The sequence below is a fragment of the Lygodium microphyllum genome, chromosome 12 (assembly GCF_053477565.2).
Source record: "Lygodium microphyllum isolate KBCC chromosome 12, Lygodium_microphyllum_v1.1.10, whole genome shotgun sequence".
NCBI classification, from domain to species: Eukaryota; Viridiplantae; Streptophyta; class Polypodiopsida; order Schizaeales; family Lygodiaceae; genus Lygodium; species Lygodium microphyllum.
In genome coordinates this window covers 33,616,152-33,642,693 of record NC_141146.1, presented here as the reverse complement: position 1 = coordinate 33,642,693, position 26,542 = coordinate 33,616,152, and the positions used below count along the sequence as shown (strand labels likewise).

The following is a 26,542-nucleotide window of genomic DNA, read 5'->3' as shown; positions in this document are numbered from 1 at the left end:
ATGTCAAGTTAGATTTGTTAGAGGAGTTTATTGGGTTGTTTTGGAGGGTGGGGACAAAGAGGTTTTGTCCATCAATTCACAAGCGTGTAAGTGTACACCATTGTATAAGCATATGCACCAAAGGCCAATGTTATACAACATGTTTCCCAATACACATTCTTATCCATTTCATGAATGAAGTTAGCTAGTGCCCCCTAAAATTGCAATCAAGAATCATGCCCCTAATACCCTGCAGGTTGTAAGCACTATGGAGTAAAGTTTCTCTTTCTATGAGAGACTACACTTTTTCCTCAGGTCCCATGATAAGAAAGTTGGCGGGAACTATAAGGATCTCTCTGTCTCTGTCTCTGTCTCTCTCTCTCTCTGTGTCTGTTTCTATCTGTGTGTCTGTCTGTGTGAGAAGGTCTTGGCATGCAACCTCAGAGCTTAGCCTAGAGAGCTCAGAGGATCATTATCCTCTTATTCATCCTGCTGCCAAAGTCTCTCTCTTTACTGTATCGTTCGCCTTTTGGCGGGAGAGAAGAAGGAACGAACTTACGAGTACCTCTCCCAATCGGGCTACGCGCATTTGACTCGCCATTATAGGCTTGGAATTGAGCTCGCTCCCTGCGGCAGACATCCCGATTAGTCCCTAACAGCATGTCAGCCTCCCTAGAGCAGGTGCAGCAGCTGCTCTCAGCGACTGTCGGCAATGACGAGGCAGCGATTAGATCTGCATCTGCCGCTTTGGAGTCTGTAGAGGCCTCACCTGGCTTCCCTTTCATTCTGCTTTCCATCGCTTCTGGTACGGCAGTTTGGAACTGTCTACAACTTGAGTCTTATCTTAAAACATGCTGAAAGCACGGATTCTCGTTGCTTATGCTTCTTTTTGCGTGATCAAGTTGTTTGTTTTTCACAATCGATGACAGCACAGTTGTTGTCATAGGCCACAGGATTTACATTTTGTATTTTTATTTATCAGGATTCAGGCTACTTTTGCATAGATTGCCAAAACTGATTATGCTTAATGGGATTTTTAATGGACGTGCATTGCTTCAGAAAAGCGATAAGTTGCATAAGAGCAACAAATAGTTACGTATTTGCGTGTCCATATTAAGTTTAAGAACGATGTATGTTAGTTGAACGATGAGATGGTTGGGAAGAGTTTGGATCTATGGTCCTTTGCATATGTTTAATGTTGTGAAGCGACAAAGTTTTAAGGACAGCAAGTTCTATGCGGTAGTGGTCATCTACTGAACTGGGGGGAAAGTGATGATTAAGGTTTGCTCTATGGCATTAAGTTTGCAAGATTCGACTAATGAAAGGATTGCTTGCACAAACTTCAGGTTCCTCCGAGGAAGGGCAGAGAATAGCTGCTGCAGCATACTTGAAGAATCTTCTGAAGTATCATTGGCATCATTCTGATTTTTTGTCAGCAAATGATCGGCCTGCCTTTCGAAATCAGCTAGTTGAAGCACTTTTGCAAACAAACCTCAGCACACTAAAAGTTCTAGCTGAAGCGGTCCGTCTTAGCTTTCTGGTTTGACTGTGAGATTAAAAAAAAAACAATACTGTAGAATTGATGATCTGTGCAGTATTTCAGGATTGTTGTAGTCCACATCATGCTTTATTTTTGCATCTGAACTGGTGAAATGAAATTCCCTCAGCTACATTTTCTACTTTTCTGCCCTCAGCCAACCCAACAAAGAAACTCCTTTGCACAACCTACATCAAGCGTCCATATAATGCTTTCCCGTTTTCCACAGCATTCCCTTACTTGCATTGATCTGGATGAGCTGTCTCCATCAGGAAGGCTTTGGAACCTGCATGCATTTAACTCTTTTGCCTGACTTTCAGGTTTTTGGATCTATCTCAATACTTTGTGCAGACAATGATTGCTAGGATCCTTGTTCAAGATCCATCCATGCCTGCATTCACTTGCTTCATTGTCATAATGCAATCTTAGTTGGTCTATCAAACCATAGGGATCTTTGTCTGGAGCTAGCATTCTGAAGAATGCAATCTAGACAGTGACTTATACACTGTGAGCTCTTTAATTTCAAGATGAGTAGATAGTCTGTGTCTGAGAACTTTATATATGTTTTTTGTACAGTTCCGTCTCATTATAGACGATGATTTTGTTCGTGAGAACTCTTGGCCTGAACTAGTTTCTGCCATGAAGAATGCCTTGCAGACCAGCAACCTCCTGAATGAAACAGGAGCATATCAGCTTAAGACTTTCAATGTGCTGATTGCAATGCAAGCAATGATTAAACCTTTTCGGGTAATTTAGAGTGCCTTTTCCTTTTTCTCAACGTCTATTTTTGTAGTTTTGCACATTGTTAGAGCAATCATTTATAATCCACCATAGTTAAGTATGCCTTCTAAAGTTTTTTAGTTTTTATTCCCTCTAAAGTTTGTTTTGTTGTAGTACTTTATGAATCCAACAGTTGCAAGAGAACCAGTACCACCACAGCTAGAGCTGATAGCATCTGAACTGCTACTTCCTCTCCAACAGTTGTTCCACATACTTGCACAAAAGGTACGTTTTGGGGTTGATATTTTGTGAAATTGTTTAAAAAGTTTTCTCCCAACTCAGAAGATGGAGCAGTCTCTTAAATTTTTCTAGTCATTGCCTGATCTTTTGTTGGGTTGGTTGAGATGTTAGAGCTTACATGTGGCCCTTGAAGCCTTTTGTTGTTTGATTTTTTTTCCACACACTCATTTTAATGTGTTGACTTGCGCGTAGACTGGTCTCACTGCTTAGAGTCCTTCATGTCACAAGTTTGAAGCTCACCAAATCATGGGCATTGTCCATTTTATGAGTTTATAACATTTTTAGAGCAGGTATTTGAAGCTCAAAGTTCCATCACAATCGTCATGGTTCATTATCATTCTTCCATTAGTTATTGTCATGTTGTAGGAGTTTGCCATTGTGTGTATGCAGATTGCGGGGCTGGACCTGTGCAGCTCCAACTATGAGAGCCAATATGCTTGGTGGGACTTGGATCTTGGGTTCTAGATAGACTTAAACATAGAAGTGGGGAACCCATGCATGGATATGACCTACCTAGACACTATTATGGCCTCCCTATTCTCTTCCTACAATCTTTGTATCTATTATTGAAAGTGCCTTTGGCAGTCCCACACTCTAAATAATTGACATAATCATACTTTCAACAAGGTATAAGAGCATGGGACTTGGCATTTGGCATATTCTTACAGTGAGATTGCATTAAAAAGGTAAATGTGATTGCTTCAATGGTGCTCATGCTATTAGCCTTGGCCAGCTAGTGCTTGCAAAACAACCGTATGGGTTTTACTATGCATAATTTGATGATTGAGGTGGTTGTGTTTGATTTGGCACCTTATCTTGCATTATCTAGCCGCATTCATGCAAAGCCTTTTGATTAGATCTTTGTCACAATTTGGGTAGCTATTCGACAATGTGTAGAGAATTTAAAAGGCTTTGCGTCTCTATTTACTTTGTATGATCCAAACAACGTTTATAGGTCTACATGTGATCTATGGCAAGTGGGGGTTTTTGGCCATTCGGAGAACCTTGATGAGTGAGAAGAGAAGGGCGATAAGACTTTCTCTACTTTGATGATCACCAAGGTTGAGGGAATGCAGTATTAACTTTCAGCCATTGGGGTGTCAAAATGACTAAGTGACCAAAGAGACAATAGGGTTTGCGAGGGAAAACACAGTGTGTACGGCAAACACAGAGAGAGAAAAGAAACATAGAAGATGATGAAAGATGAATCATGCTGATGAAGTGAATTTGATACAAGGGTGCCGTAACATAAAGGAAGCTCTAGAATGCAGAAAGACTACTAAAGAAGCCCCTGAGTTTGCTTACGCAGGATGAGGAGGTGTTGCCTCTGGAGCAGGGAGACTGTTGTCCAAGGGTGAGGAGCCTCTGAATCTGCAAACGTAGAGATGAAGAGTGGTACCTACGAGCAGGGAGAATCGATGAAGTCTCCGTTTGCAAACGCAAGCGTGATGAGGTGATGCTAGCGTTGGAGTGACGTAGAAGGGTGGAAAGCAGCCGAGAACCAAATGCAAGGTGCAACTATCTCTGATGAAGGTGACGCTCTGTTGAAGAGAGATGCCAGATGGTGAGGAACCTCTTTGGCAGCCAAACGCAAGAAGGTGGAGCCGCTAGAAGGGTGGAGGATGATGCCAGAGAGTGGACTCCAAACGCAAGGTGTAGGAGCACAGATACTGTTGCCAACAATGGAGGATGGATGCCAACTGAAGAGGAGCACATTGCCACCATAAACGTAGCCAACTGGAGATGAAGGTTGGTGCCAGGAGAGTGGGGAGATGGTGGTAGGAGAGGAGAGAGATGATAGAAGAGTGTCAGAAGATTGATGAAGAGAGTGGGAGTGACGGATTGAAGGATCAGCTGTAAGGAATGAATGAGAGTGGTCTATAAATAGGCATAGTCAATTTGGGGTAGCGTCTCTTTTTGGGGTTGCAAACCCTAGACGCAAAACGCAAAAATGTAAATTGCGGGTGAAGGGTTTCTCAATACCCCCTCTCAGGCCCAAAAAAGAGGAACAAGAGAAAAGTGAGGTGGAGATGCAAGGCTACATGCTGAAGAATGCTCATGCAACAGGTGTTACTTCGACAGTGTTCTGCGTGGGAAAATTGTTAACTTGTCTAAGTGCCCTAGTACAAAGATGATGCATAGGAGGGATGTTGGACTTTGGATGGCGTCGAGAATCATAAGGATATGCCCGTACTCGATGACCTTTGAAGATAGTCAGAAGACTAGATGAGCTGTAGAACTCGAAACTCAATCTCGGGAGAGAAGCCACTAGCTTCGTGACTCCATGCTGGAAGGAATACGAAGGCCTAGTCACCAAGTCACTGTTGAAGATCCAAGGGCCTTTGTAACGTGTCCACCTGTTGCCTTTCAGGACACGCCTTAGTAGTCCATCGAAAAGAGAGTTTAGAAAGCTCCGCTCGATACTCCCATGGAATGTTACGGGGTTTGCGATCTAGGACTTTTCGTGTCTGCTACGTAGCGGAAGTATTTCGGTTGTTTCTACTTAGGACCGACCTGAATCAGGGTTTTTCCTAATGGTCATTTTCTAAACGGTAACTAGCGTCGAACCCCAAGCGAACTACTTTATGCAGAAACGCCAGGAACGAAGCGGATTCATGCTACACTTGGTTCAAGGAGAATGGGAAATGAGAGAGATGTGTCAGAAGTGGAGCAGCGGTGGAAGCATAAACATGTGCTGAAACACAAGACAAAAAGAGAAAAGAAAGAACACGATACAAATGAGAACTCAGATGTATGCACGGGAAATGGAATCCAAATATCTGAACACGAGACAGTCGCATACAACAGTGAGTCACTGGTTGCGTGGGCACTGGCACTAGCTCCTCTCTCCACAGAGTCTGCAGATGGTGAAGGTGATGATAATGACTGAGGAGGAGCCACTGAGGATATATAGACTGAAAAAGTGGAGAGCAATAATGCTGGTCGGACAGCATTAATGCTGGCCGACTGGTGCATAAAATGCTCCACTGGCATAAAATGCCACACCAGAAAAATACCTAAAATATCTAATAAAAATGCCCAGCCCAGATCAAGCTCAGACTCACACATGAGCTGACAAATACTCTGCTAACAAGATGCAAGGCTTGACCTCTTTATCATAAGGCATAGTTTCATTCCGTCCCTCTAAAACAGCATAAACCAGGATTTTTGTAACCTAGACTCTAGGTCAGCGCCCTTGCTATTCATTTCCTTTGAGAAGATCTCCTTGCTGTCCATTACGATTGAGAAAAGTTCTCGGCCAACCGAGACTACCCATCCGTAGGACGGACCCATGGCCACATCCATCGCACTTTCCTTAGGGTTGCTTTAGTTGTCTAATTACTTGTCACATTTAGTTGGACATGTATCAAGCAGCTTTCTTAATTAGCCCGTTAGACACTGGTTCCTTCATGTAATCTTAACACTTGACATAGAAAAACAATGTCAAATAAGTTGCTTTTCAACATTTTTTTCATATTTATTTTTGGAATACATCCATAAAGTCCAGTCAGCAGGCTAATTCATAATTTGCCCGAAGGCTATCCATAATCCGCCCGAAGGCTATCCAGCAATCCACAGGGATTACTAATCCAAGATTTCGCCCGTAGACTAGTATGCGGGCCTCGAGATCCAATCCCGAATCACGTTGGCCTCTTGTGCAAGGCTCGGAAGGCGAGGGATTTACGGCCAGAGTCCCCCTGGTACCCAAGCGTCCTCTTGCTCCAAGTAGCGCTCAACAGAGAGACCTCACGCGGCGGGTTCGGTCCACGTTCTCGGCGCGGCTAACAACCCCCTTGGTTAGGGTCAGGTAGACGGTCGGGGGTAACTGAAATTGCCTCTCCCTTCAAGCCTTCAACTTGAAGCATTAAATATCTTTCCATCCTTTAGTTCCTTGAGCAAACAATGCAAATAGTGCTTTTTAAACAGTTACAAGCACAATCAATTCCAGTGGTCGTTTATTTGGCCAACTGCTAAGGAGTGAATCTTTTTTTCCGAATGTATCCAGTATTCGATCCGGGATCAATTGCGACTTGGCAAGATCCCCAAGGGTATGTCTGTTCTTCCTTTTGTCCTTGGGTTAGGGCCGTACCCTATTAACCCAACTCAACCAATACCTTAGGTTTTATTAATAGTAAATCATGGCGACTATGTCGCTCCAAATTATTGATTGGTCCTTTGCTTCCAAGCAAATACCTAATTTCCTTATCTTAACTTGGCAAATTTTCCCAAGAAAGGTGATATAACAGGATGACTATTTATCCTCTTGCAAGATAAACTTGGGTAAGAATCTGCCAATCTCATTCCAAGGAATTGACAACTCTCTTGTGATCGAACTACGAGATCATGCGACGTTGCAACTTGTTGTACAAGTGTCACATCTATTCCGTGGGATCATTTCAGCCATCGAACGGCGTCTTTTGGTCACGGAATCATGATTAGACAAGAAGCAGGGTTTAGGGTGTCTTCTTATTCAATCCATTCCCAATTGCACTAGGCCGACAACGTTCGGTCCTAGGGGTTCCATCTCAATCTGAGTTTCAACATTTGATCGAGTGATCCTTAGGATAGAAACCCTAGATTGTTTCTTGCAAGCGCGTCCAATTGTCCCTACATTTTGTGAATGTAGGTAGGACCTTTGGGTATGAGGGTTTCGACTTGGTAACAAGTGCGAAACTAGGTCAAGTCCTTAACTTGCTAAACCCTAGTTAAGCTCTTGGAGTATATTGTATGGATTGAACCATCCTATGCGAATCCTTTGCGGTTTAGGTGTGTTAGGTAATCCAGTTTACTTGTTTTGCAACAAAAACGAACCAATCCTAGGGATGTTAATTTGATCTAAAAGGAAAAAACTAGTTGCATTACGATACAATTCTCATAAGCACTAGGAATGTTAATTTGATCTAAAAGGGAAAAACTAGTTGCATTACGACACAATTCTTGTAAGCACATGATTCATTGCCTCTACGTACGACTAGATTCACAATCCGTAACTTTTCTCGTTAAGACCAAAGCATATGTTAAATTATGGCATAATTTTCATTGATCCTACCAGGACTTGCATTCGCGAATCACGCCACTAAGCTTTTAAGATTTTACGCTTAAATAAACCATGCAGCCTTTCCCTAACTACATCTCTTAATGAATGAAATTCTTCGTACGATGAATGTGCATTATGCAACCTTTCCTAACTACTACGCAGTTAAATGAGATTCATGCCAATTGAAGCTAGAGTTAACCTATTTCATGCAACCCTTAGAATCTTTTCCATGCTTTGCAATTTCCTACGGTTGATAACGACTTCCTTAATGAATCATGACGAAGAAGATTTGTCTAAAAATGCGACATGCGATTTAAATGTAATGTTTTTACTTAAAAATATTACTGCCTTGATCAAGGTAGATCCTCTAGATCCTAGGTATGAGTAGAAGAAATGATTACTCAAAGGAGAGCCACTCGAAAGTGAAAGGTGGTGGTATGTGAAGAACTTCATGGCACATAGGGTTCCTCTTTGAATCGAAAGGAGTAGAAGTAGGAGCCCCTTGTGAAGCCGAAGAAGAATTGGAAGCCCCCTCTGAGGGCGAAGTAAGAAAATCCCTCTTTGAATCCTAGTCTGAGAGAGAAAGGGAATCCAACCACTCATGGCTCATAGATTGTGAAGCATCTGATGATGAAGGAAGTGTCGTCGGTCGTGTCGAAGAAGGTATGTGGGGCTGGAAAGAAGTAGCTAGAAAGCACCCATAAGTGGTCTCTCGAACCCAGAGTGAAAGAGGGTGGGAAGGAGGCTCAAGATGAGGCAAGGGTGGGGAATAGTCGCGGGCTCTTAGGAGAGTGGATTGTGGAGGAGATGTAGGCCGTGAAAGCCATTGTACTTGAAAGTGGGTGGGGGAAACCTTTGTGTAGGAGGAGGGTGGTCTCTAGGAGGGCTTATCATCTCGTAAGGTCTTTAGAGTCTCTGTGTGGTCGAAAGGACTTAGTGCGTGTCGATTGCGGCTTATTGCCTTGAGCATAATACTTTGATAATTAACGCAAAACGATCGCTGTGGCCCAGAAAGGAGAGGTGGCTCAGGAAGTGCCAAGTGTGAGATGCATACATCCCGAGGAGGGGGGGTGGGGAGCAAAGGTCCAAGTCAGCAATTTGCGGTGGGATGACCGTTCGTGCCGTAGTAGTAGCACCCAATAGAAGGGCAATCTGTTGGTGGAGATACCATGGTATTGGTGTGGCAAACTAGAGAAGGGAGGGTGGGAGGGAGAAAAATGATATCTCCCAATGTGCAACGGAAATGATAGAGAAATCAAACGTTGATGCCGAATCCGCTACTTGTCTTTGTCTTCTTTGATGAGGAGGATCTTTGTGGCTCTTTGAGCACCTTCGGCTTTGATACCATGTCAAAATGATTAAGTGACCAAAGAGATAGTAGGGTTTGCGAGGGAAAACATAGAGTGTACGGGAAACACTGAGAGAAAAGAAACACAGAAGATGATGAAAGATGAATCATGTTGATGAATTGAATCTGATACAAGGGTACCGTAGCACAAAGGAAGCCCTAGAGTGTAGGAAGACTGTCAAAGAAGCCTCTGAGTCTGCAAACGTAGAATGAGGAGGTGTTGCTTGGAGTAGGGAGACTGTTGTTGAAGGGTGAGGAGCCTCTGAATTTGCAAACGTAGGGATGAAGAGTGGTATCTCCGAGTAGGGAGATAGTCGATGAAGCCTCCGTCTACAAACGCAAGCCTGATGAGGTGACGCCAGCTGTTGGAGTGACGTCAGAGGGTGGGAAGCAGCCAAGAACCAAATGCAAGGTGCAACTGCCTTTGATGAAGGTGATGCTTGCTGGAGAGAGATGCCAGATGGTGAGGAACCTCCTTGGCAGCCAAACACAAGAAGGTGGAGCCGCTAGAAGGGTGGAGGATGACGTTAGAGAGTGTGGACTCCAAACGCAAGGTATAGGAGCACAGAAGATGCTGTTGCCTACAATGGAGGAAGGACGCCAGTTGAAGAGGAGCACACTGCCACCATAAACGCAGCCAACTGGAGATGATGGCTGGCACCAAGAGAGTGGAGATGGTGGTAGGAGAGGAGAGAGAGATGATGGAAGAGAGAGAGTATTAGAAGACTGATGGAGAGAGTGGGAGTGACGGATTGAAGGATCAGCCGTAAGGAATGAATGAGAGTGTGGCCTATAAATAGGCATAGTCATCTTGGGGTGCGTCCCTTTTTGGGGCTGCAAACCCTAAACACAAACCCTAAATGCAAAATGCGGAAACGCAAAAATGCAAACTGCGGGTGAAGGGTTTCTCAACATGGGGTAGGTATGGGAACTAGCCAACTTATTAAAGTGGTTTTAAGCAAGCTCTTTGCAAAGTAACTAATCTTAAATTAAACAATATAAAGGATACGAAGATTTAGACATAAAGGTCCTTCTACTCGTATTTCAATAGCAATAGTGATGCATGACCAATATGATGTGGATGGTGTCCAAGTCCATTTACATTTTCACGTGAGATTGCTAAATTGATAAATGCATGATCCACTAATTTGATAACTGAAGTCTTATTAAACTTGATTCTACCACTTGTTGAGCGACTAATATTAGGGTTTGCAATCAGTCATTATTTTCAATTAAACCTTTATTTAGTCTCCTTAAGGCAGCCGCAAAGAGTGATTAATGCAAAATGACAAAAAATAAATGGCTTATTTTGACAATAGGACAAATGAATCCCCAATCCTCTATGAATAAGAGTCTTGTGTTAGTGTAGTCTCAATTCCTCATTCCAACCAGCTAGCTACCTTCAATGCTCTCATTTTCCACTGCTGCCCACACCCCATTCCAAAGGACATCTTAGTTTGTGGAACCTTTTCAAGTGGGGCCGTTGCTGTTTGTAGGCTCTTTTCATCTAGGCAACTTGGTTTGGAGAGCTTCCTTAGCTTCCATATCATTATCACCATCTCACCCTACCTTATGTAGCTTGTGATCATCCTAGATACTTGATTCAATACTCAGTATGGCTGCATTTTTTCATCCACCTAGCAGTGAGCTGATTTGCTTCATCCTTAACAAGTCTACCCTTGTTTTCGCAATCTTCTTAGGTTGCTTGATGTCGAGAATTCATTAGGCAGTATCCATATCCTCAAATATCATTTGCACTTGTTGGTAGTAGGCTTGTTTCTTCATTTGGCACTTGTGTTTTGTCCACACCTAGGCCACCTTGTTGGTTGCTTGTCATCTAGATTGTTTTTAGATCGTTGATGTCATCATAGTCTCAAGAACTTTGTGTTTTTGTAGTCTAAACGGTCAACTACATTGTTCTCTTGTCTTTTCATCACCGTCAAGCACCGTTGGATTGATTGTTGTTACTGTGTCTTGGGACTTTTAAGTACCACGTACTTTGATCTTTAGACACATTTGGCTTGGTCCTGGAGAGATGGAGGCTTAAGCTCCTCTACTTGTATCATTTTCGTTTTCATTTATACACTCATTCATCATTATATGAATTGTATTCTTTGTGTTGTATACTTTGTGTTTTTTGTGTTTGCTATACTATTTCTTTAGATGATATCAGAGTAGAGGTGCTTTAATGCTGCCACTTGCTCTTGGACTACTCTGAGATGTAAAGAAATACTCTGACACAGAAACACAAATAACAATTGTACAACAAAACACAGATTGATAAAAGAACACGGTTAGGGTTAGGGTAACTCAGAGACAATGTTCACAGAAAATAATTGAAGTGATATAACTATTGAATATACAATGCTCATGCAACAAACACACTATGCAATGTATGAATACTGAACCTCGAACTCTTGTATCTCAAGGATCAAGGCAGGGGTAATGAGTTGGAGAGTGTGTCGTACTTTGAATGAATCCCGAATTGTAGCAAGACAGCCTCTGGATGTTGAACACCAGCAAATGTAGTAGTGAGAAGCTGGATTTGATACAGATTGCAGTGAGGAGAGAGAAATACTAAAAACACAGGCTGTAGGAGAGAGAAAGACTAAAAACGCAAGCAAGATAGCTTGTAGGAGAGAGAAAGACTAAATATGCAAGCAGGACAGTCTGCAGGAGAGAGAAAACTGCCAAACGTAGGGAGAATAGTTTGGCGATTGCTGGAGGAGAGAGAAAATTGCCAGTCGATAAGTAGGAGAGTTGGGCGACAACTTGTAGGAAGCAAATTTAGGGTTGTGGTGATGTGGCAAGCTGTATGACAACAGATTTGTGCAGCAAGAACAGAAATTGCTTGGTTGGGATCAGCTCCAAACTACGTGAAGAGGGCTGGAAATTAGGCGCCAACTGATATAGACAGCAATGGATAGCTTCGGTTGAGATGTCCTCCGCGAGCGGGGTGTGGACAGCAAGCTGAAACACCTGAAGTTTGCAAAAACGGGATTGTTAATTGAATGGAGGGTAGCTGAAACCAGCCTTCCTCCTCGGATAGGTGGTAAATCCCTGATTACAACTTAATTACAACAGCAAACATTAAATGCAAATTTGAAAATACAAATTTCCCTAGTGATCTTGGACAATGCACACCTGATTGGCCCCAAAATTGGCGCCCCTTTCGGTATTTCTTTAGCTTTATTGAAAAAAAAGTTAATTTACAATGGGATTCTCCCAATCCCTTTCGGTATTTCAACTCCCCTTGTTGTGATGAATCATTATGGGCAATCAATTGGCCTTCACCCGCTTCATAGATGATGAAAATGCCCCAAATTCAATGGTTGGCTAGTTCTTCACCTGAATTTAGCTGAAATTCACGTTCAGTCTTGTTAAATCCAAGTCTTGGAGCTTTTAATTTTTGGCACGCTTCCCAAGGCTGTGGCTAAACCCTACTTTCAGCTGTAAATTAGGGTTTACAACAGAGAAATTTGCAATTTCTTAGCCTCCAAGGGTCCAAATGCTGAGATCTTTGGAGCAAGGCTGTGAAATGGTTGGGAGATGAGAGGGAAAGCTGTAGCGAGAGAATTTAGAGTTTTGTCGCGAGGAATGATTGAAAATTAGTCAAGTGCAGTTGTTGCCCTGCCACAACAGCTTGTAGATGCAAAGAATTAAAGAAAATTAGTCATTTACAGCTGTTGCCCTGTCTCAACAGCTTGTAGGTGTTGCTCCTTGTTGTTGATTGGTCTTCTTCTACCCTTGGCAACCTCTAAAGGTTCTCCAATGGCTGCAAATCAGACCAACAGTCTCTCCTCCCTCTCTCTTGTAGGTTGAATTTATAGAAATGCCTATTTCCAGCCTCTAAAGACGTTTTTCAGTCTTGCATGGGTATTTTTCACAAGTGACAGCCTTTCCAAATGGTTTTTTCAGCATTTTTCATAATTAAATATTAATTTTTAGCCTTAAAATACTGAAAATTAATCTAATAATTATTTCGATGCCTTGGAAAATAATCTGACTTGCGAATAATTAAATTGGCTAGGCAACTTCCATTTTCGAGTGTCTCTGTGTCATCTTTGACCATCAGATTGGCGTTGGGTACCATTAAACGTCACTTTTCTAGTGTCACCAATTAATACTTATGGCCAAATGGATGACCTAGGCCAACAACTAGCACCAGATACCACCAAGTACCTATGCGGCATAACTTATAGTAACTTTTGCCTTTGATATCTCGTGATCTCTTCGGGTTTTGGGCTCGTAAATTTACTTTAATCCCAGTTGCACCTCACATGTGCATCATTTACTTAATCATGTGATTAAAAATTAATCCACATGTTAAGTGAGGTTTCAAAAATACATGTTCTCATGATAGCAGTATATGTATTTATAGAAAGTTTGGGCTCTCCCAAGTGGGTTTGTGCTTATGGGACACAGAAACTCTCTAGGATCGCGTTTCTTTTAAATAAACTAGGTTTTTTCATTAATTAAGCAAGTTTTGGAGCTGTTTAAGTAAAGCTAATGCATTTTTAGCTCAACAACTCCTCTCAGGCCCGACAACGATGCCACAAGAAATATCTTTTATCCCAAGGCATCCCACCTCAAAGTAGTCAGAGCATTAGACAAAGGGTGCATGTCGGCCGCCCAGTGGTCTACTAAGACTACAAAGGCGATGGTTATTTTACCAAGGGAGTCCAAGTGATTACCCCAAAGAGGACAAGGCATCGGATAAAGGATACACGTCGGTTGTCCTGTGACCTACCAAGCTCTACAAAGGCGGATGGAATCAACTATGGATTTTTTTATTATTGGAAATTTGGGAGTTTGATAGGTTTAGTATTAAGTGTGGGTTCAAATCAATTTTCGACCTATTGAGTATTCGTGTCCCAAATGGAAGAATGATAAAGGATGGTCAGACCCAAGACACAAAACAAACACACTATCCCTACCATTATTGGGTGTCGATAAAGAAGGAAAAAGGTTGAGAGTATAGCAAATATGTGAAGCAGGGAAGACGAGTAAAGCAGGCAAGCAAGCTAAGGAAAAAATGCCTTGGAGACTGCCATGGGCAATGCCACGAATATGGTGGATCCAGAGTCGACCACTCTAAAAGACCGAAAAGGGAATAATCAATGCCATGTTTCTGTCAAAACCCTTGCACAACAAGGCTAGCCTTGTACTTATCCAAAGTCCCATCAGCTTTTAGCTTGGTCTTGAAAATCCACTTTGTCCCGATGATTTTCTTGTGGCTTGGACGATCCATCAATGTCGAAGTCTCATTTCGATCAATTCTCTCTAGCTCCTTCTCCATGGCCTCTTGCCATTGAGGATGTTGAAGAGCCTCTTACCGGCTCAGAATGTGCTATATAATCGGCTATAAACAGTGACGCAAATGAAGCTTGAGGAGCAAACCGAGCAGATCTTCTAGGTCCCTCCGAAGTAGAATCCGGTGGTAGGATCCCTGAATTCCGCATAGTCTGTTGGTAATACAAAGGGGGACTTGGGAGACGAAGAATTTGTAGGAATATTAGGAGTGGGAAGTAGACCAGGATCAGTAGGCATGATCTTTGATGATGTGGAAGGAGAAATAACATCGGCATCGTGTGCAAAGGATTGCACGATATCCCTCTCGTAAAAAACGACATCCCTCTTAACGATCAGTTTGTTTGTTCAAGGATCGAACAAACGACATGCTTTCGCTTCAGAGGAGTAATTGACAAAAATAAGGAGATCAGCTCGGGAAGTGAGCTTTTCTATCTTATCATCAGGCGTGTGTGTGTAGGCATGACACTCGAAGATTCTGAAGTGGAAAATGATAAGCCGAGAGTCAAAAAATGCCTCATACGGGGTCTTTTGAAAAAGAGCTGCAGTTGGGCACCAGTTGAGGATGTCCTCTATAGGAGTCATATGATTTGTAGCTCCACTGTTCATAATCCAAACAGGAGCTGAAGTGCTCGGCTGTGACGAGTGGGCCTCTGCGGTAACATCGTCGGGAGGCAAGTCACAGATGTGGACGAGACTTGCATCTGATGTCTCTATGGAGACGATGTGGGCCTCTGCAAACCAGTCAGACAATCCCTTTAGATGGTTGAGCGGTGGCAGTATGAGTTTGATCTTTAAACTGCCCCTTGCTATTACGTTGCCTCCCCTACTGAGGGTTGCTCGACTGAGGGGCGGGGGTTTGAGACTTAGATTTGGGTGTTGTGCCTGTGGCCTTTGAGCGACACTTGTCGTCAAAATGACGAGCCTTTTGACAATGTTGACAATACTATTCTTTTTAGGTACATTATGCCACCCTTGTTTGAGTTGTGATTGGGAGTTGCCTTATGATTTCTTGGATTGATTTTGTTTTTGATTTTGAGTGGAGATTTGATTTTGTTTGCCCTTGCCTTGTTGCCTCTTCTGAGAATGAGCAACAAGAGCCCCCTTTGAGGAAGAATTCATATGAAATTGATCGAACAACCGTGTGTAACGCAATAGCTGACACTAATAGGCTTTGAAACTATAGCTTTCACAAAATTGAAGTATTTTTTGGGAAGTTTGTTCAGAAACAATGTGACTTGATCACCAAAGGACTTGGGAGTCCCCGTAGTGGCGAATTCAGCAAGAAGTCTCAATACTCAGCCAACTTGACTTTCAAGTCATCTCGATCTTTTAAAGAGTTGGAACTCATGGTTAAGATTTATACGACGGGTCCTATCTCGAGTCGCATAGCGGTTAGTCAAGTGTGCCCATCGCTTTGACGCTAAGTCAAAATGCTGAAGCTGAGAATGAAACTCAGGCAATAAGCCTTGCATCAACTCGACAATAGCGGAGGCATTCCTAGCCTTCCATGAGCGGACAACCTCGTATGGAACAAGTGCGGGATCGAGTGGGGGTTCCAACCCCTGCACAAGATCCCATAGGTTCTGGGAGTCAAGGATATGTCTCATCAAGTTCGACCAAGTGGTAAAGTTTGACCTGTTAAAATGAGTCTTATCATGGAAAGCATACTTGGCAGAAGATGAGGTGGAACCATGAGGCGTTGGGAAAGTGGGATAGGATGGAGGTGGAGGGTAAGATGGTGGTGGTGGGTGTGTCTGATAGGAAGAACGAGGAGGAAAAGATGGGTAGGTAGAAATAGGTTGGGAGTGTCTAGTGAGTGCCAATTGATGTGGAGGCACTGGAACATGAATGTTTCCATAAGGTGTCGATGGAGGCACTGGGACACGAAAGCCCTGTCCAAAGCTTGGTTGGGGCATAGCAGCATGACCAGGAGGTCCACTAGGTAATGCTATAGATGCAAGCTGTGGTACCAACTGATCCACACTCGGGAGAGATTGGGGGGATACCCAAGCTGCAATGATCCCGAAAGTGTGTGAGAAGCAGGTGGAACACCACCTGATGGAGGAAAAGATGAGGTTCTAAAGGTGGTGCTTATGTTTTCATAACCCCCTGGTGCGGTGTGATGTGCAATACGAGGTGTTTGATAGGGAAATGTAAATGGTATAAAAGGAAGTGGAGAAGCAACGGAAGAATGTGGTGGGATGGGTGGGTTTTGAATTTGTGGTGTGAAAGGTGCAGATGTATTTTGTTCATTTTTACCATTTAATGATTGAAAATGAAATGACGATGATGATGATGCACCATGCAATGTAGAAATAAGAACACCAAATTCATTCTGATTTTGGAAAGTAAATTGAAAAGGAAAGAAGGTTAGAAGAAGAGGTACTTGACTTTTTCTTATAATCCCCACGACGTGTGTTAACATACAAGAATTGATCCTCAAGAGAACCTTTTTCATAGTCAACTGATTATACTATATCTTCCTCATGATTTCTACCAGTATATTGCAGAGCAGAAGAGGTAAAAGACGAAGGAACAAAAGACAAATCTAAAGTACCTTGCACCGGAGTGGACGGAAGAAGATGAAAGAATGGAATATACTTTGGAACTCTTTCTCCAACAGGGGGGCCCATCCCTGAGGGGGATCTCGACGGCCCTGCAATATCATTAGATTTATGTGCAACATTTGAATAGAGAAATTCATGCATACCTTCATTGAGTAGCTTCTCCTAAAGGGCAATCCTTCGATTGAGCTCCTCAATCTTCTTTTATCTAAAGTCCATGATCACATGATATTATTCAGTGGAAAGCTTGTATAGCTTTTCTTCCGTGTTGTCAGAAGTGTCTTCCACCATGTCGGAACTTTGTGGAGCAAGCTGTTCTGCCCACTCTCGCTCGGTTCTCGGCATAGGTTGTTTTGGAGATTGAATTGGCGTTGATGTGTTCGAAGTCATTTGAACCCACTGTTGTTTTTGCTTCTTGCGAAGAGCTTTCAGATCAAAGGCCTAGGTTTCTTAGAGAGTACTAGGGTCTGATACCATGTAAAGAAATACTCTGACACAGAAACACAAATAACAATCATATGACAAAACATAGATTGATAAAAGAACACAGTTAGGGTTAGGGTAACTTGGAGACAATGAACACAGAAAATAATTGAAGTTATATAACTACTTAATACAATGCTCATGCAGCAAACACACTATGCAGTGAATGAATACTAAACCTTGAACTCTTGTATCTCAAGGATCAAGGCATGGGTAATGAGCTGGAGAGTGTGTCATACTTTGAATGGATCCCGAATCGCAGCAAGGCAGCCTCCGGATGTTAAACACTAGTAAAAATAGCTGTGAGAAGTTGGAATTTGATGTAGACGGCAATGAGGAGAGAGAAATACTAAAAACACAGGTTGTAGGAGAGAGAAAGACTAAAAATGCAAGCAAGACAACTTGCAGAAGAGAAAATTGCCAAACGCAGGCAAAACAGCCTGCAGGGCTTGGCGACTGCTGGAGGAGAGAGAAAACTGCTAGTCGACAGGCATGACAACTGGGTGATAGCTTGCAGGAAGCAAATGCAGGGCTGTGATGATGTGGCAGGCTGTCCGGCAGCAGGTTTGCGCAGGAACAGCAGTCGCTGGCTGGGATTAGCTCCAAACTGTGTAAAGAGGGTTGGAAATCAGGTGCCAATTGGTGTAGACAACAATGGACAGCTTCGGTTGAGATGTCCTCACTGAGTGTAAGGAGATAACTACACATATGGAGGTCAATGTGAAGTTATCCATTGAGGATACATCAACATTAGTAGACATTGGGAGGTATAGGAGGTTGGTTGGCAGCCTTCTCTACTTGTGTAACACCAAGCCGGATATTAGTTTTGCTGTTGGTGTTTTGAGTAGGTTCTCAAACAAACCACTGGAAAGTCATTGGAAAGTTGGGATGCAGGTGCTCAGATACTTGAAGGGAACTCTCGACTATGGTATCACATACAGTTTCGGAGTGCTCTTATGGGGCACTGTGACTCAGATTAGGTAGGTAATAGTGATTCCAAGAAATCAATTTTTGGATATTGTTTCTCTTTAGGTTTACGAAATTGTCTTCAATCGAAGCAGAGTACAAGGTAGCTTGCTTTGTTGCATGTGAAGCATTATGGTTAAGGAGAATCCTATGGCATATGGGAGTACAAAATGAAGATCCAACAGTGCTAAGAGGTAACATTCAGAGTTGTATCGCCATTGCCAAAAATCTAGTTTTTCATGCACGCACCAATCACATTGAGATCCAGTATCACTATGTGCATGACTTGATCGAGGATGGAATAGTAGAGTTGGTCTATTGTCCAGGTCTATTGTTCAATGAAGGAGAATGGAGCAAATATCTTAACCAAAGCTCTTATGAAGGATCTTCTTTGAATTCATCTTTAGAGACTCGGCATTGGGCCAAGAATGTAGTTTACTTGTGGGTGGACATTGAGGGGGGGTGTTAGATATGCTCAACACCAAGGTACCACCAATGATCCATGGTGCTCAAAGTTGTAAGGCCTCTATTATGAGGAGAAGCCATGTGTGAGCATGGACATTGGGTGGGTCTTGACTTGTATGTTAGGTGAGGTCTATGTGATCGGATGGCAAAAAGGTGACCTTTGTGGATCTAGCCTTTGGGTTAGATAGAGTAGTTGTGTTGGTAGCAACTTGAGGCACAATGCATCGAGTTGTAGGGTGTGGGAGTTATCAACGATTCTTATTTTGGGGTCCAGGGGTAGTATCCCGGCTCGACAATAAAGGGAATATTCCCTAGAATATTCGTTGGTCGACTAGGAAAGGTTCATAATATGGTCGGACATGTCGACTAGACTACCTTCCAAGTCTATAAAAGGAAGACCCCTCTAAAGCCATTGTCAATTTATCTTTCACCCAATCATAGTTCTTCTAGCTACCCTAAGCTCTTCGCCTATCATCTGTCTGGATCGCCATCTAAGCTTCACAATGGAAACGCACAGGTGGACAGAGCCATCTTTGTATCAGTTCATTTGAAATTAAAGCAGTCTTTGTTTTTCTCATATTTGCTGTGTGTTCTCTACTCCTTGCTCAGATTCTGTCCGTTGTGCCGTGTAATTTTTACACAGCACATGCGCCCGTTTTTCCTTGTATGCTCAAAGAGGATTGACTTGATGGTACAAACTACTCATGCAAAGTGGAGTGTATTCTTGATAGCTTCGACTCGTGGACATTTGTCACCATTTCCTGTCTAGTGAATGATTCCCACATTGGTTCTTTGGTGGCCAAGCAGCCCTATGGGATCGGCCCTACTCATGAGCTTGATCCTTTTTGTTTGCAAGATTTTATCCTTGTGCATGTGCACGGACTTTGGATTGCAGCGGAGGTGTGGATAAAGCTCTGTTTCCTTTCCCAAAAGAAGACATTTGTCCATTACATCACATAGAGAAGAAACTCCAGATGCTTTTTGCTGATGATTCTTCTTCCATGAAGGATCACATCCAATGTGAAACTAGAAATGGATCCTAGTCACAAAATTGTTTGCATCGAGGGTGGCTAGTTCATATAGTAGGAGGGGTGGGTCACTTAGTCTCCCCAATTTTCGTGACACAATTATTTAGAAAAGTAGATGTAAAGACTATGTAAAATTAGAAATGGATTTTAGTCGCACAGAATTGACTGCTTTGATGGTGGCTAGCTCATACAGTAGGAGGTGGTGGGCCTAGCCATGGTGGTAGCAATCCTATTGTTGATGGAATCTTGATAAGTGTGCAGGAATCAGCACTTGGTATTTTGTCATGCAATGAGACACTCCATCTTCAATTCTACTTAACTATGCAGCACTTGACATTTTATCATGCAATGAGACACACTTCATCTTCAATTCTGATTAACTATGGAGTGTTGATAAACTAAGTTTGGTCCTGCATCAAATGCTTGATTTATCCTTTGTATTGTCATCACCTAAAAACCATTTATTAAACTAAGTTCCTCTATCATGTATTCTACAAGTGGGTTTTCTTTTATTCCTGGAACACAAGTGTGTCCATTTATCTCATATTGGTAGTCATTGGACTGCATCGAGCTATAGGTATATATGATAGAATTCACAGTTCATAATGTAGTTTGCTCAAGGTTCTGAAAATTAAGTGTGTTTACAAAGTCTATTCTCTTTATGACACAAGTGTGTTGTCTCATTTGACATTCTCTGCAGGCCAGAGCATTGAAGGATGCAGGTGCTTCAGAAAGTGACAGTGTCATGCTTGTAACCTGCAAATGCTTCCATTTGGCAGTAAGTGGAAAATCCTATTTGAAATTTTATGCTAATTCAAGATGGTTGCGTTTCCATTGCACAGTAGGTGAAAAAGATTATTTGGAAGTTTATACTAGTGGAAGATGGTTGTGGCACTTTATCTTTTGTAGTCATGGACAATAATGCTGTGCTGACTTTCAGATGTTGACCCCGCTTTTTTTTTACAGAGGGTCCCTCCATCTAGCTGTATACGCATCTTATAATGGTCCTTTAATAGGCAATGGAAATCTACAAACTTTGTAGCTTGATTGGTTATACTGTTTGAAGTGGAGTACCATCCATTGTTCTTTAACAAAATCTTTCAAGCTTGCCTTGATTAGGATTTCATGCTAAAAGATGTGCTATGATGAATAAGAGATGCTGTTGGACTCATTGTCTTGGATGCATTTGCTCTGTAGAGCTTCTAAAAATCCTTTGCTAACAGTATAGTTTGCATGGCACGGAAGTTCTGTTGTAATCTGTACAATAGTTGACGTTAAGCTATTAAAACAAAGAATCTATCTGGCTCAGTAAGTTTTCCAGTTCTATACTTTATATGGAGATGTGATGTGATGTAATTTTTTAAACAGCCTTTCTATGCCAATATAGCTACTTCAAAAGCTTTCTAAAGTTTAAATGCATACCTGGGGGCAGATGCACAGATGTGCATATATATGCAGGTTAGTGAGATAAATCTTTAATGGATTGTCTCATTCTTCAATGGTTTGTTTATCAAGCATGCATTTTTGACAATTCAGGCCCTTGGCATTACAGATACTTATGTGCCGATTTTTAATGGTGACATTGTCTTCTTGCTCATACTGCTACAATCTGTTAAGCCAACGTTCCTTTTCCCCTGAAGGAGTCTAGAAAGATCTGCTCACTTTTATGGTCACTGAGTGTTACTTAACTGTGCTGCCACGTGACATCTGTATCTTTGCCTGATGTCTGTATTGCATAATCATATGCTGCTGCCAAATGTCTATTAGCCTTGGTCAATACCTGCTTCTCATTTGTGCTGTCACTTGACAACCGTATCCTTGCTTCATGCTTCTATAACAAATTTGTACCTGCTTCAACTTTAAGTGCTGCTGCCAAGAATCTTGAATATTTCATCTGGAAAGATGACCTCACACTTCTATGGTCATTGCCTGCTTCTTATGATCTATCTGTTCTGTGAGGTAATAACCATATCCTTGGTTCATTTTGTATCACAAAATCATAAGCTGCTCTAGCATTTTTCGCTGTTGCCATATCTTGTTCACATACAAGATGATCTTAAATATCACTAATAGCTTGGCAAGCTGCTCCTGACTGGCTAGTTCTAGAAAGGCTTCAGGCTTTCAGCCTACACTCAGGACTCTTCCACATCCCTTCTTCTAGCTTCTATCCTCTCTGCCAGAGCTTTCTTGCTACAATTCTTTGGACAACCTTTCCTTGCTGTCTCAATGCATGACCACAGTGCATAGCTTTGCTCTATATTCTTGATTTGGCAAGATTTGTACACACAGGTTATGCAATATCTACTGAACTCTGCATCCTTTTATTTCAATCAGCTCAGCACCAGTGTAGTTATTTCTCTTACCTGTCTGTCTCCTCCTGGTTTTCATGCTCTCTTGGTGCATACATGTTGAATATCCCAATGCTGGAACCCCCAATATCAAACCTGACAGAATGCTTGACCTGATATAATCATGCCCTGATCTTTGACATAGAGAAGGATACTGGTGGACAAACTTCTGCTTCAGCCATGGCCAGCAATAGAGTACTGTCTGGAAGTACTTCCTGATGTGACTGGTCTGGCAGTTGATCTTGTGCTCCTATAACAAAAGATATTCATCCATCTGGCTAGAGAGGGCTGAAGCTTCTGTCAGGCACTCAACTTTCAACTTAGTGGAGGCTATTGATATTCCAAGACACCATGTGTATAATCATGAGGATAATGTAGGTTGGCTGTGCAGCCAGTGCATGTGCCACATGCAGTGATCAAAAGCGAGATGGTGGAGAGTCCTCTGGATATGCACATAATGTGCACATGTGCACATGGGATGATGCTAACTTGAAGTGAGACAGTTTGCCTGTATGTGAATTGTACTTGTGTGTGATAATCCAATGAATCAGTTATGTGGCTAAGTGCCCACGTCCTTGAGAGAGAGGTCATAAATTTTTGATTAACTTATAGGGTCAGGTTAAAAACATTAGATACGTTAGTTTTAAATCATATAGTATGAAACCTACTTGGAAATGCATAGAGCTGGTCGATAAAAATTAGAAACCTTTGCTCATTTCTACCTTTTGCTTATTCTCGAACACTTGAGAATTGTTTTGGTATGGCTGGAGAGTTGTGAATAGAAAAGGAAGGTTGCTGTTTATTAAGCTTCCATATGGTGGATATTTCATTAGTTGGGTCTCATTTGTTTTATGTTTTGAGTGTCTTACTCTCTACACTCTTAGGATTTTACCTTATGTGATTGTGGAATTTGGGTGAATTGCCAATTCTGTGAAATTGTATACTGAATATCAGCGTAGACAGATAAGGCATCCAACAGCCTGACTTTATACGGCTTGCTGCCCCATCATGCATTGATGATTTAAAGCCTTGGTTCCATAGGAGTCAAGATAGGTTTGCAATTATGCAATCTGAACTGCTCTAATAGTCATTTTAAGTTCTTATGCTGCTGCGTGACAGTGCCCTTTTCACTCTGCATAAGGTGGAATTCAGCTTGTCTTGCATGGCCTGCATATGATGTGCACGCCATCTTGTGCATTTTCTAAACAATCAGGCTTATCCTCATCCTCATCCTTATCTTCATCCATGAGGGTGCCCAGCCAAGCTGGTTCTACAAAATGTGACTCCCCATTTAAGGAGTCTTTATGTGAGTTTTGGAGCAAAGGAGCAGAGAGTTTGCTGTTCTGAAGCATCTGTAGCAACCATTTGAGGCACGATACTTCTTGCAGAGCTGATTACTTCTGAGTGATTGTATTATCCCCATTTAAGGAGTCTTTATGTGAGTTTTGGAGCAAAGGAGCAGAGAGTTTGCTGTTCTGAAGCATCTGTAGCAACCATTTGAGGCACGATACTTCTTGCAGAGCTGATTACTTCTGAGTGATTGTATTATCCACTTCCTATTTACCAATGGGTTCATCCATGGACTGAATAGGAGCATTGAAGGGGCTCAATGTTGGATTAGAGCAAGGTGATTGGTCTACACGTCAACATCAAGGCCGCATCCATCTATTCAAGATGTTGCTGCAATTCTGATTTTGTGCAGATGAATCAGGATCATTAAATATAACTGGCAATATCCCCTCAAAGTCTTCATAAGAGATAATTTTCTCATGCCTTGTGCATTTTAAATTCAGCAATGAGCTGAATTGAAATTTCATCAAATGCCACATCCTTATGGGCAAAATTCTCCTTGCCATAGGATTGTAGAGAGGGCAGCCCTTGCTTTCCTTGCTATAGCCCACAAATATGACTGCCTTATCATCCAACTTGCCACAACTCTTGCGGCACGTGCATAAGCTAAGCAACCAAAGACACAAAGGTAGTTCACCGATTGCTTCTTGCCATATCACGCTTTAGTTGGGCATCTGTCTATAAGATGTGAGCGTATACGATGCAGAACTTTACTTTAAGCATAGTACATACACTGCCATCTCCACGAGTGTTTTATTTTTGCCTTAGCCATCCCATTTAATGGTTGTATGGTGTCGTTTATTGATGAACAATAATATCATCCAATGAAAACACAACAAACACATTTGACTTGTACTCCCCCCAGCTCATTTGAGAGTTTGCAACTTGTAACCAAGTTTATTGTCAACTATGGCGATGAAATGTTGAAAATTGATAAACATCAAAATTTAGACTTTAATATGTAAGCGTTGGGAAGAATGTGAGAATAACAATACTTTGAAGTTAATCAACTTGATTAATTATCACCATGAAAATGTGAGAGAGAGAGAGAGAGAGTGTGTGTGTGTGTGTGTGTGTGTGTGAATACTATGTTGAGAGGGGTATCGGTCCCTCCTCTTTTATAAGAATTTATTGAAACAAAACCATAATACCAAGTGCTAGAACCACATACAAAAGGGTTGCTACAATTTTGAAAATGAGGGTTTCGAAATCCTAATTTTTGCGAATTTCAAGCAATAAGCTGAATTTTTTCTTTAGTGCTTGGATTAGATCAAGCTAAATAGAAAGTGTTTCTTTGATGAGAGATAGATAGAAGAGTATAAAGCATGTGGTTGAAATTTCAGCATGAGAGCTTATTTTAAATGAAGAGAAATATATAGGTGTGGGGCTTGGATACTCAAAAGTGGCAAGTAGAGGTTACAAATGACAAAGTGTTTGTGGAAAATGACAAGTGTAGGGATACTTGTCTCTTCAAAATGATCCATGCCCTATTCTAGATGCCACATGTCACTTTTCTAGAGAAAGAAGCTTCTAAATCTTCTACTCTAAAAATCTCTCAAATGGTTAAGAATTTGAGATAGTTGTTGAAGACAAAATTGTTCCTTGCGAAATTTGAGAGCCTTTGATACGAATAGAATTTTCATTTGAGTAACTTTCAAAAATTGTAATCTCCTAAATTTTACGAGTTGCTAAAATTTAGCTTTTGGAGAGTTTCATTATATAGGTTCACCGGTTCATGGTTTGTTTCTTTGATCATGCGTAATTGGTTTCACTTTCTAAAACCACTCATTATATGGGCTTCTAGCCAATGTGACTATTTGAGTGTAAAAGTCTTAGTGATCTGAGCTTTTTGGTCAATTTGATCACTCAACAAAACTTTTAATTTCTCTTAAGCATCTTGTCAATAACGACCGAAGTATAATTATACGGTGTTTGGATCATTGACCACCCTTAAATAGAAAGATGAACATTAAATCATATTTTGAAACACTTAAATAATACAAATCGCCTTTCAAAGTATATAAGCATCAAATTAATTTGGAATCATTGAGCCAGTATGTCTTCGTAACAACTGATATACAAAAGATTTGTTACAAATAGATACACCCATGCATACCTTATAAAATTTTAATGAATGTGTGAATGAATCAATAGCCTAATGCTTGTGTTTGCATAGGTCGGTAAATGTCATTGTGTAGAAGTTTGCAATTTACGACCAGCCTGAACAAACTTGTCCTTTGTGAAAGAATGCTTGTGTATCTTGTCAAATATGAATTCCTTGCATACATTTTAGGGGAGTCTCCAAATGAGGTAATGCATCCACCGTCTGTATCTTTTTAGTACCAAGAGATAGTTAAAATTCACATTCCTAAATTGGGCATGTTGCACTCTGCATTATGCATAGTCGAGAGTGTAATTGCTAACGTGTCATACTTATCAAATCATCAAGATGGAATAAACCATGAGATATGGTACTTATAGGCGGCCAAGGCATAAGTGATTCTTTGTCATGCACTTTGCTCCTACTGCCTTCAAATGTGATAGCCAAACTCTCATGGCAATAAAGCAACTTCTTGATTCCAGGCATGAAAAGGAGAGCGTGTAGGGGTAAATGTGAGCCATCTACAACTGTAAACATAATTCTTCCTACTCTTTTCACAAGCTAAGAAGAATTATTGGCACACATAATATATCTGGCAATCAATGTAGGTGTCAATTTCCCAAATGTCCCCCCTCTTGAAGGTGATGTGTTGAGAAGCACCATTGTCAAAATACCCGGTGCCCATGGGATCTCTAACACTTAGAGCATGCACATCCTTGGATGGATCATAGCTGCAAGTAAAAAAGGTCCATTAGTTTTCCATGAAGTTGAGTGAAGCATCATCTTCCACTGCCCACACCACACTCTCTTCCTTTTAGCTTGCTTGGCAATGTGCTTCTGGCATTCATTAACATGGTGTGTTGGCATTTTGGAGTAGTGATGCTGCCTTTTTCTTGGGCACTTCTACACTGTTTTTGCCACTTGTTGATGGCTGTCTAAGAGTCAGCCCTTAGCTGAAAACTGAGGGCTGACTCTTAGACATACTCTTTGCTCTTTATTGCC

At 41.7% G+C, this 26,542-nt stretch overlaps 1 protein-coding gene across 1 annotated transcript in view; it reads left to right on the top strand.

Moving 5' to 3' along the window:
• Positions 1 to 288: 288 nt before the first annotated feature.
• The window catches only part of LOC148027623 (ARM repeat superfamily protein), a 49,587-nt gene continuing 23,333 nt past the window's right edge, over positions 289 to 26,542 (top strand). The window contains exons 1-5 of the mRNA XM_087689328.1: positions 289 to 784; positions 1,326 to 1,501; positions 2,093 to 2,263; positions 2,411 to 2,521; positions 20,442 to 20,519. Of these exons, the coding sequence (XP_087545454.1) occupies positions 640 to 784; positions 1,326 to 1,501; positions 2,093 to 2,263; positions 2,411 to 2,521; positions 20,442 to 20,519 (681 nt within the window). The 5' untranslated portion in view covers positions 289 to 639. The remainder of the gene's footprint in view (positions 785 to 1,325; positions 1,502 to 2,092; positions 2,264 to 2,410; positions 2,522 to 20,441; positions 20,520 to 26,542) is intronic.